The sequence below is a fragment of the Scardinius erythrophthalmus genome (assembly GCF_964197995.2).
Source record: "Scardinius erythrophthalmus genome assembly, chromosome: 15".
Classification (NCBI taxonomy): Eukaryota; Metazoa; Chordata; class Actinopteri; order Cypriniformes; family Leuciscidae; genus Scardinius; species Scardinius erythrophthalmus.
The window spans coordinates 32,169,576-32,185,521 of NC_138235.1; the positions used below are offsets into that span (position 1 = coordinate 32,169,576).

The 15,946-nt window shown below is 38.2% G+C and overlaps 3 protein-coding genes across 4 annotated transcripts in view; 1 reads left to right on the forward strand and 2 right to left on the reverse strand.

Annotated features, from left to right (window-relative positions):
* The window catches only part of fbxo25 (F-box protein 25), a 26,629-nt gene extending 13,665 nt beyond the window's left edge, over positions 1-12,964 (reverse strand). Inside the window, exon 1 of the mRNA XM_081386268.1 lies at positions 12,889-12,964. The gene's annotated coding sequence lies outside the window, so the exon portion shown is untranslated. The remainder of the gene's footprint in view (positions 1-12,888) is intronic.
* fam110c (family with sequence similarity 110 member C) lies at positions 609-2,621 on the reverse strand. Its single transcript, XM_081386348.1, has one exon. The coding sequence runs from the start codon at positions 2,349-2,351 to the stop codon at positions 1,380-1,382; it is 972 nt and encodes a 323-aa protein (XP_081242474.1). The 5' UTR covers positions 2,352-2,621; the 3' UTR covers positions 609-1,379.
* Positions 7,183-15,946, forward strand: part of acp1 (acid phosphatase 1) — a 19,381-nt gene continuing 10,617 nt past the window's right edge. Inside the window, exons 1-5 of one of the 2 annotated variants that reach the window (XM_081386271.1) lie at positions 7,183-7,460; positions 7,625-7,699; positions 9,500-9,573; positions 10,305-10,418; positions 13,168-13,229. In XM_081386271.1, coding sequence (XP_081242397.1) covers positions 7,424-7,460; positions 7,625-7,699; positions 9,500-9,573; positions 10,305-10,418; positions 13,168-13,229 — 362 coding nt within the window. In that variant the 5' untranslated portion in view covers positions 7,183-7,423. Of the gene's footprint in view, positions 7,461-7,624; positions 7,700-9,499; positions 9,574-10,138; positions 10,253-10,304; positions 10,419-13,167; positions 13,230-15,946 lie in introns of both variants that reach the window. The other variant, XM_081386272.1, reaches the window with a different exon arrangement.

Consider the following 15,946-nt stretch of genomic DNA (forward strand, 5'->3'; position numbering starts at 1 on the left):
CGAAAAGAAGCATAGTTCAGTTAGTTAACATTCATAAAATGTGTTTTAAAGTTGTTTTTATCATTATAAATATGCATTTATGATCATTAAATTACTATAGACCTGCATTAACTTATCCAAAAGTAAACTGCACTTTAGATAACAGTGCTAGAAAAGTAAGAAAGTAAGATTTTACTGACTGGTATTCATATTTACACCATTTTTACATAATTGTGTAAGGTTGTTTGACTCAACAGTGCACACACCTTATCAAGTTACTTCAAACACAATTTTATGCCATTAAGGCATAGTGAGTCAGGGAAGACATGAGTAGACAGTCAGTATTAAGTCAGGATAAACAGACACCTAATCTTTGAACTTGAGTGACAGTGGCACAAATTATACACACCCACATTGGATGTGAATGTACTTGCTTTTTGTCCATTGCTTCCGCTGTTGTGCAACAATGGACAAAACTGCTTGTTTGAAGCAATATCTTTCCATATCTCAGGACCAGGTGTTCCCTTCTGCATTCCTGACAGGCTTGTATCGTGGCCTGTTTGTCTTAAACAACTATTGTATTATGTGCAAAGGCAGTTTTCACAGAATTCAACGAAGATAAACTGCAATGGAATATAAAAACACAACTTTTAATATATTACACAATAAAGTAACATGACATCTAGGTAGATACAGTGTAATAATTAACCAGGATCAAGTACTGGTATCAGTTCAAAAGGTTTAGCATTTAAGAAATGTTCATGTCAACAGAAATTACACACAGTCTAGCTGCTAACAAGCTGCTATAGACTACAACTACATACAGAGTTGTGTAAATGCTTGACAAAACCGTTCCAGATCTTATAGCAAATTATCAACTTATGTTTTCAAAGAACAGTGGTTTCAAATTGTAGGTGTGTGTAATTTATGTAAAACAAAATGTTCATCAGACCTTATTTTATCCACTCACAAAAAAAAAATACCTAAAAATAAAAGTTCCATGTAGGCATTGATGGTTCCATGAAGAACCTTTCACATCCATGGAACCTTTCAATTACACAAAATGTTCTTTAAATAGTGAAAAAATGGTTCTTTAGATTATCAAAATGTTCTCCATAGCCTACTAAAAAAATTTTCTTTTAAGAAACTATCACTGAAAGGTTCTTTGGCAACCCAAAATGGTTCTTCTATGGCATCTCTACAAAAACCCTTTTGGAACCTTTATTTTTAGAACGTGCCTGGTTGCTGGTTTTCTGGTTGCCTGAAACGTTCTCAAACTACTTTTTTCCTAATGGTAACAGTTTAAGGGATGTAAGAGGCTAGTATTTTTTAAATCAAGTAGCCGTGACATTATGCGTTGTTGAGCACACACAAAAAATATCGTTTGCAGCCATGACCCATTAATCCAGATCTCGAAGAACCTTTCCCGACTCCGCTGCATTTCTGCAGCTGTAAAGCCACTTGATGATCCGAGCGTTGCGCTCGACAACTGACAACCCTTGACGGACAGTCTCCTGCAATTCCTCCTCATGCGGGCCGTCGCTGCTCCTCGAGAACGCGTCATCTGACGTCGAGACGCTGATGCTCCGCATTCCGGACCTGAGGTCGTCCGAGCGCGCGGAAAAGTTCTCCTTGCCAATGGAATCAATCACGTCACCCTCGAGCCCGCAGTATTTGAAGAAGACGTCGAAGTCCGCGAAGTTTTTCGAATAGCGTGAGCTGATGTCAGAGCTGGAGCGCGCCACCCCTCTCCGGCTCTTGCGCTCCTGCTCTTGGGTTCTAGTGACTCTCCTGTGAGGAGGAGGTCCTGGCTGCCCGTTCGAGATGGGTAAAGTCACCTGAGTGGACTCTTTCACGCAGTCCTCACGTGTGGCGCAAAGCGCACGCTCCTTTCTGTCGTTTACCTCAACGTCAGATTCACGCGCCTCAGAAAATGCGCTTGTCTTGTCTTTAAGAGAGAATAATGACTTTTTATTAAATCTCCTCCCGCCAGGCAACCCTCTCATGAGCTCACACTTCTGTCTGTATAATAAAATCGAGTCCGGTCGTTTCTTCGAGCTGCTACGTCTTACCACATTGCTGTCTTCTTCAGGCGACGGTATGTCCTTAACACCAATATTTGCGGCGTTCCTAACGGAACCGTGCCCGTTTGAAGACCCTTGACTGCTTACGGAGGCAGACCCGATGCTGGCTACTTGTTGGCTTTTTACATATTGGGGTTTAGTGGCTGCCAGCCTCTCCACCGCACTGACACGTCCTTTATTCGCCTCGCTTTCTCGCTCCAGCTGTTTTCTCAGAAACTCGGGCCCCTTCACAAGAATGCGCGACGCGTCCACGTCGGCCGTGCCCGTGCCTTGCGTTTTCTTCAGCATTATCCAGTCTAGTATTGTGTTAAATCCACAACAGTGTTGCAAAATGTGCTGAGGGGTCCGATATAGTAGGCTAGGTTGACGAAAACGCACATGACGCACACCTTTACCTGTTCATACTCACCTACTCCACCCACTAACAGGTCAAGGCAGCGCGAGCTCGGCACGAGAGATTTAAAGGTGAGGAATACTGCCAGGAAATGTAACTTCAAAATGAGGGCTTGCAAATAAATAAAACTTCAATTCTCTTTAGGAATATTGTATAAGAATAAATTAAACAGTTAACGAATTTAGGGGAGGCTGGAACTAGTGTAAAAAAGTAGCTAGCCTACCTTAAATTTTTAAGTAGGCTACAATCAACTTGTATGTTTAAGTTATTTCAACTTGAATTACATTAAACTTTAAAGAAAGAAAAAACTCGTATAAAAGGTTCGAGTTAATTTTGAGTTAAAGCAATGTGAAAACATTTCGTCATAACTTATTAATCAAATCATTTTTTGCATTGTACAGGGAATATTTCCCATGGTGGGAAAAAATACAGTTAATCGATCCTTTGTGACAGCACATCTTTTTAAAGGATATCATACTTGACTTGATTCTTGTTTTTTCCTCAACATCTGTTTATGCATTGTGTGACCTGATTCAATCATATTTCCTCCTTTTGTGCAGGGCTGTAGAGTCAAAGTCAAACAATGGAAAACGTTTTTTTTTTTTTTTTGACAGATCTGGCTTGCTGAACTTTTGTTTGGTGTATCATTGTGTGTGGGACTGAAGTCATATAAGTGTTATATCATGTGTCAGTATAATGAAAAGAAGCAACACATGCAACGCATAAAAACATTCTACAAAATTAGATAAATGGCAGAAAGACATTGGGAGGAGATCTAGATGAATGCAGGATCTCCATGAAACCAGTAGATGGCAGCAGACTAGTGGAGATTATGTGCTGTGCTGTGCTGTGCGTGTGTGTGTGTGTGTGTGTGTGTGTGTGTGTGTGTGTGTGTGTGTGTGTGTGTGTGTGTGTGTGTGTGTGTGTGTGTGTCCTCGCGAGAGATCACACATGATGTGCACTTAATGACCTGCTGTTATACATAATTTCTGAATCAATAAAAATAACTTATAGTTGCTCTGACTTTCCTAAGCCATCAGTCTAATGATTTCACCTGGCAAACACTAAAACAACTCATGGCCAGTAAGCAACCACCCAAAACACCCTAGCAACGGCATAGCAACACATCAAACACCACTGTAACGACATCATATCAACACCCTGGCAAGACTTTTCCCCGTCTGGATTTCTGTGGAGTGTTTGTGCATTGCTCAATGTGCAAAATGCACTAAAATGCTTACTTCAGAAAGCAACTTAAGTGAAGCCCAGAATTCATTTCTTAACTCAACCAAGTCAGAACCAGGAATTTGTGCGGATGTAATTTATGTGTTTCAAGGGGCCTGCTGTGCAAGTAAGCTGGAAAGTACCAGATGAGATATATTATAGAGTGAGACTCATTATCATGTCTGGCCTGAAACACGTGGACATTTTTAAATATTCATGCATGCTGCATCTCTCAAACAACCCATAATAACAATAATTGTATACAGACTCAATCAACACAATGATAGTGGAATGCAAATCCTAAAGCCCACAATGAGAGTTACTCCAAAAATACAGAGCCCTCTTCATCATCATGAATTTTAACATGTGAAACCGCAACAGGACAAATTACAACCAAAACCACAAGCTTCTAACTTGTTTACACATCTCACAAAGCAAAATGTCCGTTCCACACCTAAGGATCGTTCAAGGTTTTTCAGAACAAATATGAATGATTCCAGACATGATTTCTGATAGGAAGCAATGTGGTTGCATGACCTCCAAGGTTAATCATTTAGGTCTGGGCTGAGTTATGATTATGTCTCTCAACACACAACATTACAATTTATGTCTTGAATAATGCGTCAGTGATGTGCACATGACCAAATGAGATTTTATTAGAGTTCACTTACAATTTAAGTGGATGAAGTGCAGACAAGGAAAGTTCAAATGGGGAATAAATTTACTTTTTTTTTTCATTTACTCAAATCTGACAGGCATTTCCTGAAGACGGCATATTGTGTCCGTATGCAAGGCTGAGGATGTTAACGTGAAGACATAATTAATGAAAGTTCATTATCGAGAAGTAAACCTTAAGAAGATTTGTGTGCGGAGCAGCTGCAAACCAGCTGAATTTGAATTTGTGAATACAGCATGTACTGTATACGCTGCAGTGCAGAGATCAAGATGTATAGATTAATAGCATGGCTTGTGTGCTAACACTAAAAGTTTGGGGGAAAGTAGTTGGGCTGCATAATAATTCTGTTCAGTCAAAACAGAATGACTATGTCAATGGATATCAATTTTGTTGTTGTACAGAGAAGCTGTGCTGGATTTCTCAGTAGGTTGGATTCATCTCAAAGTTTGGCACTGCTTGTGTCACTGATCCTGGAATATGGTTTTCATTATATCTCTCATCAGTCATTCTCTTTGACAGTGTTATGCATCAAAGCCAAAGGAGGAAAGCTGATACCTAATATACCACCTATGACATTTACTTATCTACAAATACTGAAATTTATGGGAATCTCCAAATTGTTACCTTTATACTATGCATTGGAATCCCACTCACCTGTTTTGGGGTTTTTAATGTTTTTGAAAGAAGTCTCTTATGCTCACCAAAGCATTTATCTGATCAAAAATACAGTACATTTGAAAACAATTTTAAATAACTGTTTTCTATGTAATGCAATTCTATTTCTTCATGTGATGAAAAAGCTGAATTTTCATAAACACTCCAGTCTTCAGTGTCACATGGTCCTTCAGAAATTATTCTAATGTGCTGAAGATGCTCAAGAAACATGTATTATTATTATCAACACTGTAAAAAAAATGTAACCTCCCCAACTCAAAATTGTCTAGTGACTGGTCACATCTAAATTTTTCAATTGGCCCAACTGAAATTCTGTAAATTATAAAATTAAATTTACAGAATTTGTGTTGAGTTGGGGAGGTTAGATTTTTTTTACAGTGAATGTTGAAAACATGCTGCTTAATATTTTTGTTGAAAAAATAAGGATTCTCTGATGGAAAGGAAATTCAAAAGAATAGCATTTATTTTATATATTTTTTTGTAACATTATTAAAGTCACTTTTGATCAATTTAAAGGGTTAGTTCACCCAAAAATGAAAATTCTGTCAGTAATTACTCACCCTCATGTTGTTCCAACCGCGTAAGACCTTCGTTCATCTTCGGAACACAAATTAAGATATCTTTGATGAAATCTGAGCCATTTCTGAATCCTCCATAGGCTGCTATGTGACCGAAACTTGCTGGCCCAGAAAAGTTATTAAAGAGATCGTTAATATAGTCCAAGTGACTCCAGTGGCTCAATCTTAAGTATATCAAGCGACGAGAATACTTTTTGTGCGCAAAAACAAACAAAAAATAACGACTTTATTCCACTATTCATTTCCTTCTCTCTGGGCCTCGTAGTGTTTTTGCGCTGCGCGTCTGTGTTTCACGTCATCACGCATCACACACATGACCGGCGTCGGCCAATAGTGAGCCTACGTGGTGACGTGTACACAGACGCGCTGCTCAAAAACACTACGCGAACCAACTAGAGGTCCAGAGAGAAGGAAATGAATAGTGGAATAAAGTCGTTATTTTTGTTTGTTTTTGCGCACAAAAAGTATTCTCGTCGCTTTATAAACTTAAGATTGAGCCACTGGAGTCACTTGGACTATATTAACGATCTCTTTAATAACTTTTCTGGGCCAGCAAGTTTCGTCACATAGAAGCCTATGGAGGATTCAGACATGGCTCAGATTTCATCAAAAATATCTTAATTTGTGTTCCGAAGATGAACGAAGGTCTTACGCGGTTGGAACAACATGAGGGTGAGTAATTACTGACAGAATTTTCATTTTTGGGTGAACTAACCCTTTAATGTATAGTTGCTAGAAAAAAAAGAAAAAAAAGAAGAAAAAAAAAATATTTTTTTTTGACCGGTATAAAAAGACCAATTATTCATCACATTTTCCATAGAACACATTTAACACAGAGAGTGATTGTTCAAATTATTCTTTATATCTTACAACTTTTTCTTATTTTTCATTCCTTTTTTATTTTTATGTTCTTAAATGAATGGACTTATACATATCTTTTTTTCATGAACACGTAAAGCACTTGAGTTAAAAAAATGTAACTTATTTTCTATTCAGGATTTTTTTTGCAGATGAAAGTTGCATCGACAAGGGCAGACATATGAATGTACTAGTGTTTGTTTATATATATATATATATATATATATATATATATATATATATATAGGCTATATATATATATATACTTTCATAGTGATGTCGATAAAGTCATAGATTTAATTCCTAGTAGATACTGTTAAAATGTATATATTGAATGCACTGTGTGGTGCTTTGTTTAAAAGTGTCTACCAAATGAATTTATGTAAAAAATATAGTAAAAAATAACAACAACAAAAAACACATCGTATTCTTATAACATTACTCCATTGATTTATGTTACATTTCTGCATAGATCCTATTGGCCCAACTCCATAGTCTTTAGGCTCTCTGAGTTTCTTATGCTGACTTTGTCAAATGTGCATGCACATATATTTTGCTGTGTAGTAAATTCACTCATCTGGTGTTCACGAGCAATACACTTAAGTATAATCTGGTTTTATAACAGAGAAAAAATGGCTAAGCAGGCCGGGCAAGCTGAGTGAAAAATAGTTCAATCTAAACTTCCTCTAAATATGGTCTGGAAAACAGGACTTTCCAACAAACCTGACCACCTAGATCTGTAAACGCCATTCCTCGGGATAATGATACCAATAATAGAATCGGGACTGATTAAGCTTATGCAAGCCCGAAAAGACACCAGGGAAAAGTTTCTTAATCATTATTGTGCAGTTTAGGCATTGCTGGCAAACCATAACACAAGACATTTTCCCAGAACTATGCTCTGGAAACTTCGTGTGATACTAAAGTTGTTAGAGGACGTCATAGCTATGTTTTTATGATGTATGAGAGAGAGAATACAATTGAAAGTATAGGTGTGTATGTAGTAGGTCAGGTTTTCACATTAATAATGATATATACTGTACACTAGTAATATCTTAAAAATACTTTTTAAAAACAACTACTTATTTTCAACACTTTCATGTATGTCATCACAAACCTACAAACCTTTTTTTTTTTGTCGGTGAATTTGGTACAGGCGGAAATTCGGGCAACCCTCAAGTAACCAATATGGCGGCTCCCGGTGGAAAGTCGGTGTTATTCGTGTGCTTGGGTAAGAAAGATTATAAAATATCGCCAGACCTTCTTTAACTTGTGATTCTTAGACGGAAACCTGATAAAGTAACATTTCAGCTGGAGTCAAACCTTCATCACCGTTTCAATCGATGATCACACTTTCACTGGCCTCGTTCAGTGAATGAATCGTGAGCTGTAACGTTAGGCTATAGGATCTGCATACTGATGCAATCACACGCAAATCTCATCCATTCAGACATTAATAAACACTTCGTGTTAATGTTGGCGCTTAAAGCTATACTGTATGTATATTTTCAGCATTTATCACCCGTATGTTTATTAGTAGTTTAGGCTAATACATAGGTTTTTTAGCGCAATTTCCACCGGACAAAATTGCGATTGTTAACTCATGATTTCTGTTCTGTCTGTGCGCACCAATCTTGCACTTCTATCTCCTCCTCAACCAGACCACCTAGAGACTTCGGGTTTTCGGCATTATGTTAAGGAAGGTCTATTGGTGCGTTCAAGTCATCTCGTATAGATCGTATTTACGAGTTGAACGCACATGAACGCCACCACAATGTCGTAAATACCAGTGGGGAGCTCGGGATTTTCTTTAAGCCCCGATCTGTACGAGTTGGGGGCGTGTCAGTGATTAACATGGCGGAATACACAATACGTAAAGGTATTTAGCTGTGATATTGTCAGGCTTTTCTATTTACAGAGCAGTTAGCTAATCGCCAACACATATGATAGTATTATAGGTATAGCCTAACAATCAATGCAACATAACGATGAGCTGGCAGTGGCTTCATAAATTAATTAAAAACATAAGAATACAAGTACACCTGATGCACATTTCTTTGTTCTTCATTTTCTAGAACAAGAGTTTATAAGAATCTTACTGTATTTTTGTGTAATTAATTAAGAGAAAGTACTCCGCCATCTTGCTCCGACGAAAGTGACTTGAACGCACATGCCGTTATAAGCACCACTTCCCACCTCGTACGTACGAACTTCCCAGGAGGACTTGAACGCACCATAATCTCGGGAACGCAAAAAAAAAAAAAAAAAAAAATCCAGGAAAAGATTTACTATCTCTTAGTGTTGTGATCCCATGACGTCAGAAAATTGCGCTAAAACACTCACTGAGTTTTTATTACTTGTTTTTACTTGCCCGAGATGAGTCATAATGCTCAACACAAAACTAGGCCTAATCCCATTTACTAAGGTTTACACATTTTCATAACGTTATGAGGGTCATTTTTATTATCCACTTTACAGTTTGCATAAAATTGTATGCTTTATTGTCTATGGATTTTATTTATGTATTTATTTGGCTATTTTTATCTTATGGCAAGTAGTCAGGGAAAGTAGCCTACATAAAATATATAAGTATACAATACTGTCAAAAGTTTGGTGTCAGAAATATATATATATATATATATATATATTTATACTATTATTATTATTATTATTATTTATTTATTTTTGAAGAAGAAGAAATGAATACTTCAATTAGGCAAGAATGTGTTAAAGACTAATATTTCTGTTCTTTTGCTCTTTCTAATAATCGAAGAATCCTGAAAAAGAAATGTATCACGGTTTCCACAAAAATATAAAACAGCACAACTGTTTTCAACATTGATAATAATAAGAAATGTTTCTTGAGCATCAAAACAGACTATTAGAATGATTTCTGAAGGATTGTGTGACACTGAAGTGGAGTAATGTTGATGTGATACATTTTATACATGTTTGTGTATATGGAATTTGGTCACATGTAATACACATGACATCTAAAGCAAAACAATTCTTCCCTTTCCTCAATACCCAGGGAATATTTGCAGATCCCCAATCGCTGAGGCTGTTTTCAGGAAGATGGCCACAGACAGTGGGGTGGTGGACAAGGTATGTCACTGCTTGTGATGCTTCTTTTATAGAATGATGTATATATCAACATTTGGTCTTAGCTTACAAAGACTATAAATAATCGCATGTGCTTCAGTGAATAGATTGCAACAGTGCATCACCTTCTGGATGAATGTAATGTATCTGGTCTTAAAGTTCTAGCAGGTATGTAATAAAGTGACATTGGCACTCCAGAGCAAAAATCTCTGAACTACTTTTAGCCTAACACCTCATCTTCCCTTTGGATGAGTGTATCAGTGTCATGATTATTTTTGTTTGCCAGATACACTTGCTCTTATGGAGATTTGACTTTATTACTGAGATTGCACAAGGGACAAACATGACATGTTGTTGTACAAAAAGTTTGACAAGAGTCAAAAGACGAAATACAAAGAGATGGTTTCAGATTCATTCCAGCCTTAAAGTTTAAGGCCAGAAATATTAAAAAAAGAATACTTGGCCAACATGATCCGATTGTTCATGTAGTAACATACAGTATATCTGTTTGCGTGTATAATTTCATCATCATCATCATCATCAATGTTGTGTGTATGTGTGTCTTCAGTGGAGAATAGACAGTGCCGCCACGTCCACCTATGAGATCGGAAACCCCCCGGATCACCGTGGCTTGGCCTGCATGAAGAAACACGGCGTGTCCATGAGGCACGTGGCGCGGCAGGTACGGCGGGTTCCTGATTAGCACTTAGAACCGTGTTTTCTGTGTGTTACAGTGGGTTATAGACTCTGGTGCCACCTCAGATTGGAATATTGGCAGCGCTCCTGATGCCCGTGGTCTGGCCTGCCTCAGGAAACATGGCATAGAGACAGATCACAGGGCACGACAGGTACTGCAGATGTGGGATTTTGTCTGTACATGTGATATCCACCTTATTTTGCAACGCGGAAGTATGCTGTTTTCTCTGAATGTGTGAGATTTCTGTTATAGGTAAATAACTAGAGGAATATCATAGAATTATTTTCACTACAAACCAGTGTGTTAATGAGAACGACAACAAGATAAAATTCCATGATAACAAATAACAGTTTGCAATATAAAGCAGCATAACAGACATTTCTGTACAGCCAATATAACTGGAAGCGTATGATACTGGAAGCCTTGCACATTCAAGTTAACGCTCTTACATTAAAAATAAGCTGGATAGATGGAGGAGAAAGAGTGCAAGAAGCTTTCAGCACAGTACTGATGTACTGTACGATGTTAATGACACATTTATCAAAATTTCACTAACTTCAGTCAGTGTTACTCATACGGAAACCTTGCAGATACACAAAAAAAAGCCAGTTTTGGCAAGAGAACTAGTGTGAGCATTCTCTAATCGTAATTTACAGCCAAAAGCACTTTATCTTTGTCACACACCATAGATGTTTTATCTCTCTTCCTTATTTTTAACTTCTTGCCTATAAATTGATTTTGACAGGCATCCGTGACTGCTGTTGACCCCTCTTCTCCATCTCCCCTCTGTGTTTTCTGACACATCTTGTACATTTCTTGAGGAAATTCTCCACAGAGTTTATTGTTTTGAATTGGCTTCCAAATAGTGTTTGGTGTGTATTGTGATAAGACACGTTTGGTCCATAATGTATCACAAGCATATCTTTCATAGCACATACAGAAATCAAAAATAGATCAATTAAAAATAACTAACTTCTTTCCAGGGAAGCGGTTCTGGTGCTGTTGCTGGGTGGGTCCCACAGACAAACACAAACTCCCGTTTTCACAGACAAGGCTTAAGCCTAGTCAGTCACAGACTAAAATGCATGTTTGAGTAGTTTTAACTGAAAGCAACTTGCACTGACATGTTAAAAAATATGTCAGTGCTATTGTTTTGTCTCGAGACGCACACACAAGTAATGTTTTTTTCTTAGGCATGTTTATAAAAGCTACTTATATCTCCTAATTGAAGTAAGGCCTAATCTTGGCTTAATCTAAGCCCTGCCAAAGGCTTTTTTTTCTCAAGTAGTGGGGATTTTTCTGTTACTATGTGTGCAGGTTACTAAGTTACACCAGTAGGTGGCAACAAGTGATTCTCTAACTCGAAATATTGTGACTCAAACGTAAGTTACTCAATGTTAACTTATTTATTGAGCTGTTGTATAAAAACGTCACACTTGCAGTTGGTCTTAATATATGAAATTCCCTGTTGATATTTGGAACAACAGTGCTCTTGCTCTTGTGATAGCCTATTGCTTAAATATAAATTACATAATTTAGTTTCAGGCAGATGGGGTTAAATGAATTGACTGTATTCATTCACTGCTTAGCAGTGTGACAACAGTAAGTTTAAGCCTAGGAAATGGTGCAGAAATCGGTGACCTAGAGAAATCTGTGACATGATTTCAGTAACAATTCAATGTTCGCACAAGAGCTCACCTTGCCCTTGTTCACATTATGGTGAGCACGATGGTCGCGTTTAGTGAGAGGTGCGGTAAAACTAATACATTTACTTGTCTGAGTGTTATTTTTTCTCTCTCATGATTGTAAATTTTCTCTGTTTTAACCATTTTGATTATTTATGCATCAAACATTATCATTTTTTTATTATAAAATCTGGATTTCGGTAACCTCTAATGCTGTGTCGTCAGATTTGGTGACCCAGCTGTATGTGTGTATATGTTCACATCAGAGCAAAATGCTTTTTTAAATACTTTGCAAAATCACAGATTCCTCTAGATCTCTGATTTCGCCACTGGTGCTAGGCGTGTAAGCATATTTGTTCATACTATTGGCCTTTATTCCACTAGTTTTCATTTAGTTTTATGTTGCTGGTCATCACAACCTATATGGCTTCATTGAAACCTGTCAAACATAAGTTTGCTGCTGTATCACTTTGCCTGAAATATAGGCTTACACGGTCTGGCCTATTACTAAGAGAAACTGCGAACTCGCGTGCTTTCCACCCACAGATTCCAGCCGTCAGTCAGATATTCCAGTCATGTGGGCAAGCTTTAGCTCGGCCTTTAGAGGTCAGGTTCATACGGGGCTGTACAGAGCTGAGCTCACACTAAAGACATCTTTGTCCCGTTGACCTCACACAAATCAACAGCCCCCAATTATACAAGGAAACACATGTAGCCAAAGAGGCGTTTCTAGTCCCCCCCCCCCCCCCCCCACACACACACACGTATGTGTTGTTCATAATTTCAAGTATTTGCTCTGTTGTTTTTGTAAATTGGAAACATAGATTTCTGTTATGGCTCACTCTGTGCAGTGGCGTCCCAGATGAATAATGTGTTCTTGCTCAATTATGCACGCATATATATGCAGCCACAGATGTGCTTTGATCCATTTCTTACCTTCATGTCTTGAGTGATGGGAGCGAATGTTCGAACAGGCAAAGAAGGCACGTCTACTCGTTCTCTGGCCTTTTGCTTATGTTCCCTGGAACTTGTCCAAGCCAGCAACGTGCTCTTTTGGCTGCATATTTGCCTCTTTTGGTGAAAGAAAGGAAGAATTAGAGAGGAAAATGGGGGGGCTGTGGGCCGAAACCACTGGCCCGTGCTTAGTGGGTCACTGCATGGACAATGTGAATGAAGTGTTACATGGGTTACTTATACAGTCTTTCTGTTTGTTAGGTCACCAAAGATGACTTCATGACTTTTGACCACATCCTCTGCATGGACGATAGCAACTTGAGGTATGTGCAGGGGTTCAGTTGGGATTTTGGTGGTGGGATCCTAAATCTGGCTATTCTGATACCTTGTGTAAGATATGACACCCTCACCCCACCCTCAAAAACATTACCTATGAATGTATATGGTATGTATGTGTGTGTGTGTGTGTGTGTGTGTGTATATGGTATGTATGTGTGTGTGCATATATAAAGTTAGATATGTGTGTGTATATATAAAGTTTTATATATATAGATATAGATAAATCAATCCTGTATGTATCAATCCTGTGTAGTCCTATATATGATCAACCACGCTCACCTCTGCATGCTTCTCTTTATGAGACAGATGGGTGCGATGTGTGAGACCAAACGCTCGTGTGTTTCAAGCTCCGTCTGGCTGCCTGTTTTTGATACTGTCAGTTACATGCTTGTCAGGCCGTTTGCACCTGGTATTAAGACGTTTTGGTCGATCGGATCACAAGTAGACGAGGGAGACACATTCCCATTTACACCTGTTGTTTTAATCCGTCTCTTTTGTCCACTTTCGACCTCTTCTGTACTGATTTCTTCAAGGTAAGGGTCTATGTATGGGCTTTTTTAGATCTTTCGATCTAATGGACGAAATAAGATTGCACAATTTACATATGAACGTGCCCAGAGACGACGGAAAAACATACAGAGAGCAGCAACTTTCGTTTCTGCTCTGACAGCCACAAGACTACACCAAACTGCTGTGAGTGTGTGTTAGAATCAGGAATGGTGAGAGAAAATCGTGCGTGGTATATTTTTCCTCTTCAAACCAAACTTAGGTCTTCAGCCGACTAAGTTTAAATCCCGTCTGACTAGCACACTTCCCATAATGTTTACGCATTTGGTCAGTAGGTGGAGAGCAGGCGGTCTTTTGCTGCTGTTCGACCACATGAGCGTTTACACTGCGAAAGAAATCCGGTGGTCGAAAGTGGACAAGCTCAAAACGTTTTACACCCAGATTATTTATATTCAGAGGTGGACATTAACAAAGTCTATTTACTGTACTTATGTACACTTTGAGTATCTGTACTTGAGTGTTATTTTTTCTGGAAACTTTTTACTGTAACTTCACTACATTTGAAAGACAAATATGGTACTATTTACTCCACTACATTTCTGTCAAGGTCCTTGAGTAGAAAGTTGTAACGTCAGTCAGGGGATGATTTTTTTTTTTTCATCTCTGAAACGTGATTGTTTTTTTGCAGGTGACAGACAGCCTATCAGTAATCACTCTGGTAGGGTCACATGTCGTGAAGTTCAGTGATTTCCCCATCATTTTCTTTGAACACAAATCAACTGGTGGCAAAATGGGCGAAAACAGATCATTTAGGTCTTTCTGTTTTGTTGTTTGTTAAAGCAGTATTGTTGTTGGGCATTTATTCAGCTATGGTTGTGTAGCTGGGTTTTTACATTTTTACAGACCACTTGATTCAAATGTGCCTGAATGGATACACATAGATGTGTACTTCTTTTGTTGGGGTGGGAGGAGTGTTAAAGGGTTAGTTCACCCAAAAATGAAAATTATGTCATTAATGACTCACCCTCATGTCGTTCCAAGCCTGTAAGACCTCCGTTCATCTTCGGAACACAGTTTAAGATATTGTAGATTTAGTCCGAGAGCTTTCTGTTCCTCCATTGAAAGTCAATGGACGGCATACTGTCCATGTCCAGAGAGGCAATACAGACATCATCAAAGTAGTCCATGTGACATCAGTGGCTCAATCTTAAGTTTATCAAGCAACGAGAATACTTTTTGTGCGCAAAAAGTAAACAAAAATAACGACTTTATTCCACTATTCATTTCCTTCTCTCTGGGCCTCGAGTGAGTTCACGTAGTGTTTTTGCGCAGCGCGTCTGTGTTGTACGTCACACGCATCACACATGACCAGCGTCGGCCAATAGTGAGCCTACGTGTGACGTACAACACAGACGCGCTGCGCAAAAACACTACGTGAAATAGCTCGAGGCCCAGAGAGAAGGAAATGAATAGTGGAATAAAGTCGTTATTTTTGTTTACTTTTTGCGCACAAAAAGTATTCTCGTTGCTTGATAAACTTAAGATTGAGCCACTGATGTCACATGGACTACTTTGATGATGTCTGTATTACCTCTCTGGACATGGACAGTATGCCGTCCATTGACTTTCAATGGAGGAACAGAAAGCTCTCGGACTAAATCTACAATATCTTAAACTGTGTTCCGAAGATGAACGGAGGTCTTACAGGCTTGGAACGACATGAGGGTGAGTCATTAATGACATAATTTTCATTTTTGGGTGAACTAACCCTTTAAATAAAAAAAATATTCATTTTTTGTCAATTCAGTTGTTTAATTTCTATAGGTTTTATAACATTCTAAAAGCTCTAAAATACTACTAACTGTAAAGTGTATTTACTAGGTTACTTCAGAGGCGTAAGGTACTGTAAGTATCACATACAACAATAATAAAACAATGTATTTACTTTTAACTTTTGATACTTAAATATTTTAAAACAAGTACTTCTGTGCTTTTACTTGTAATATTTGGCCAGTAGTATCTGTACTTTCACTCAAGTAAGGAAGTTGTGTATTTTGTCCACCTCTGCTTATATTACTTGCTGCCATGTGTTTCTATTTCTGCCGTGCATTTTCTTGTTTTATTGGTCTCAACTCGACAGTTTTAGGGAACATTTTCTGAGCATTTGAGAAAAGTGTGCTTCTCTTTGATTTTA

What these genes read in the sequence shown, in the direction of transcription:
- fam110c (XM_081386348.1), bottom strand. Translation starts at nt 2,351, where the DNA reads ATGCTGAAGAAAACGCAAGGCACGGGCACGGCCGACGTGGACGCGTCG.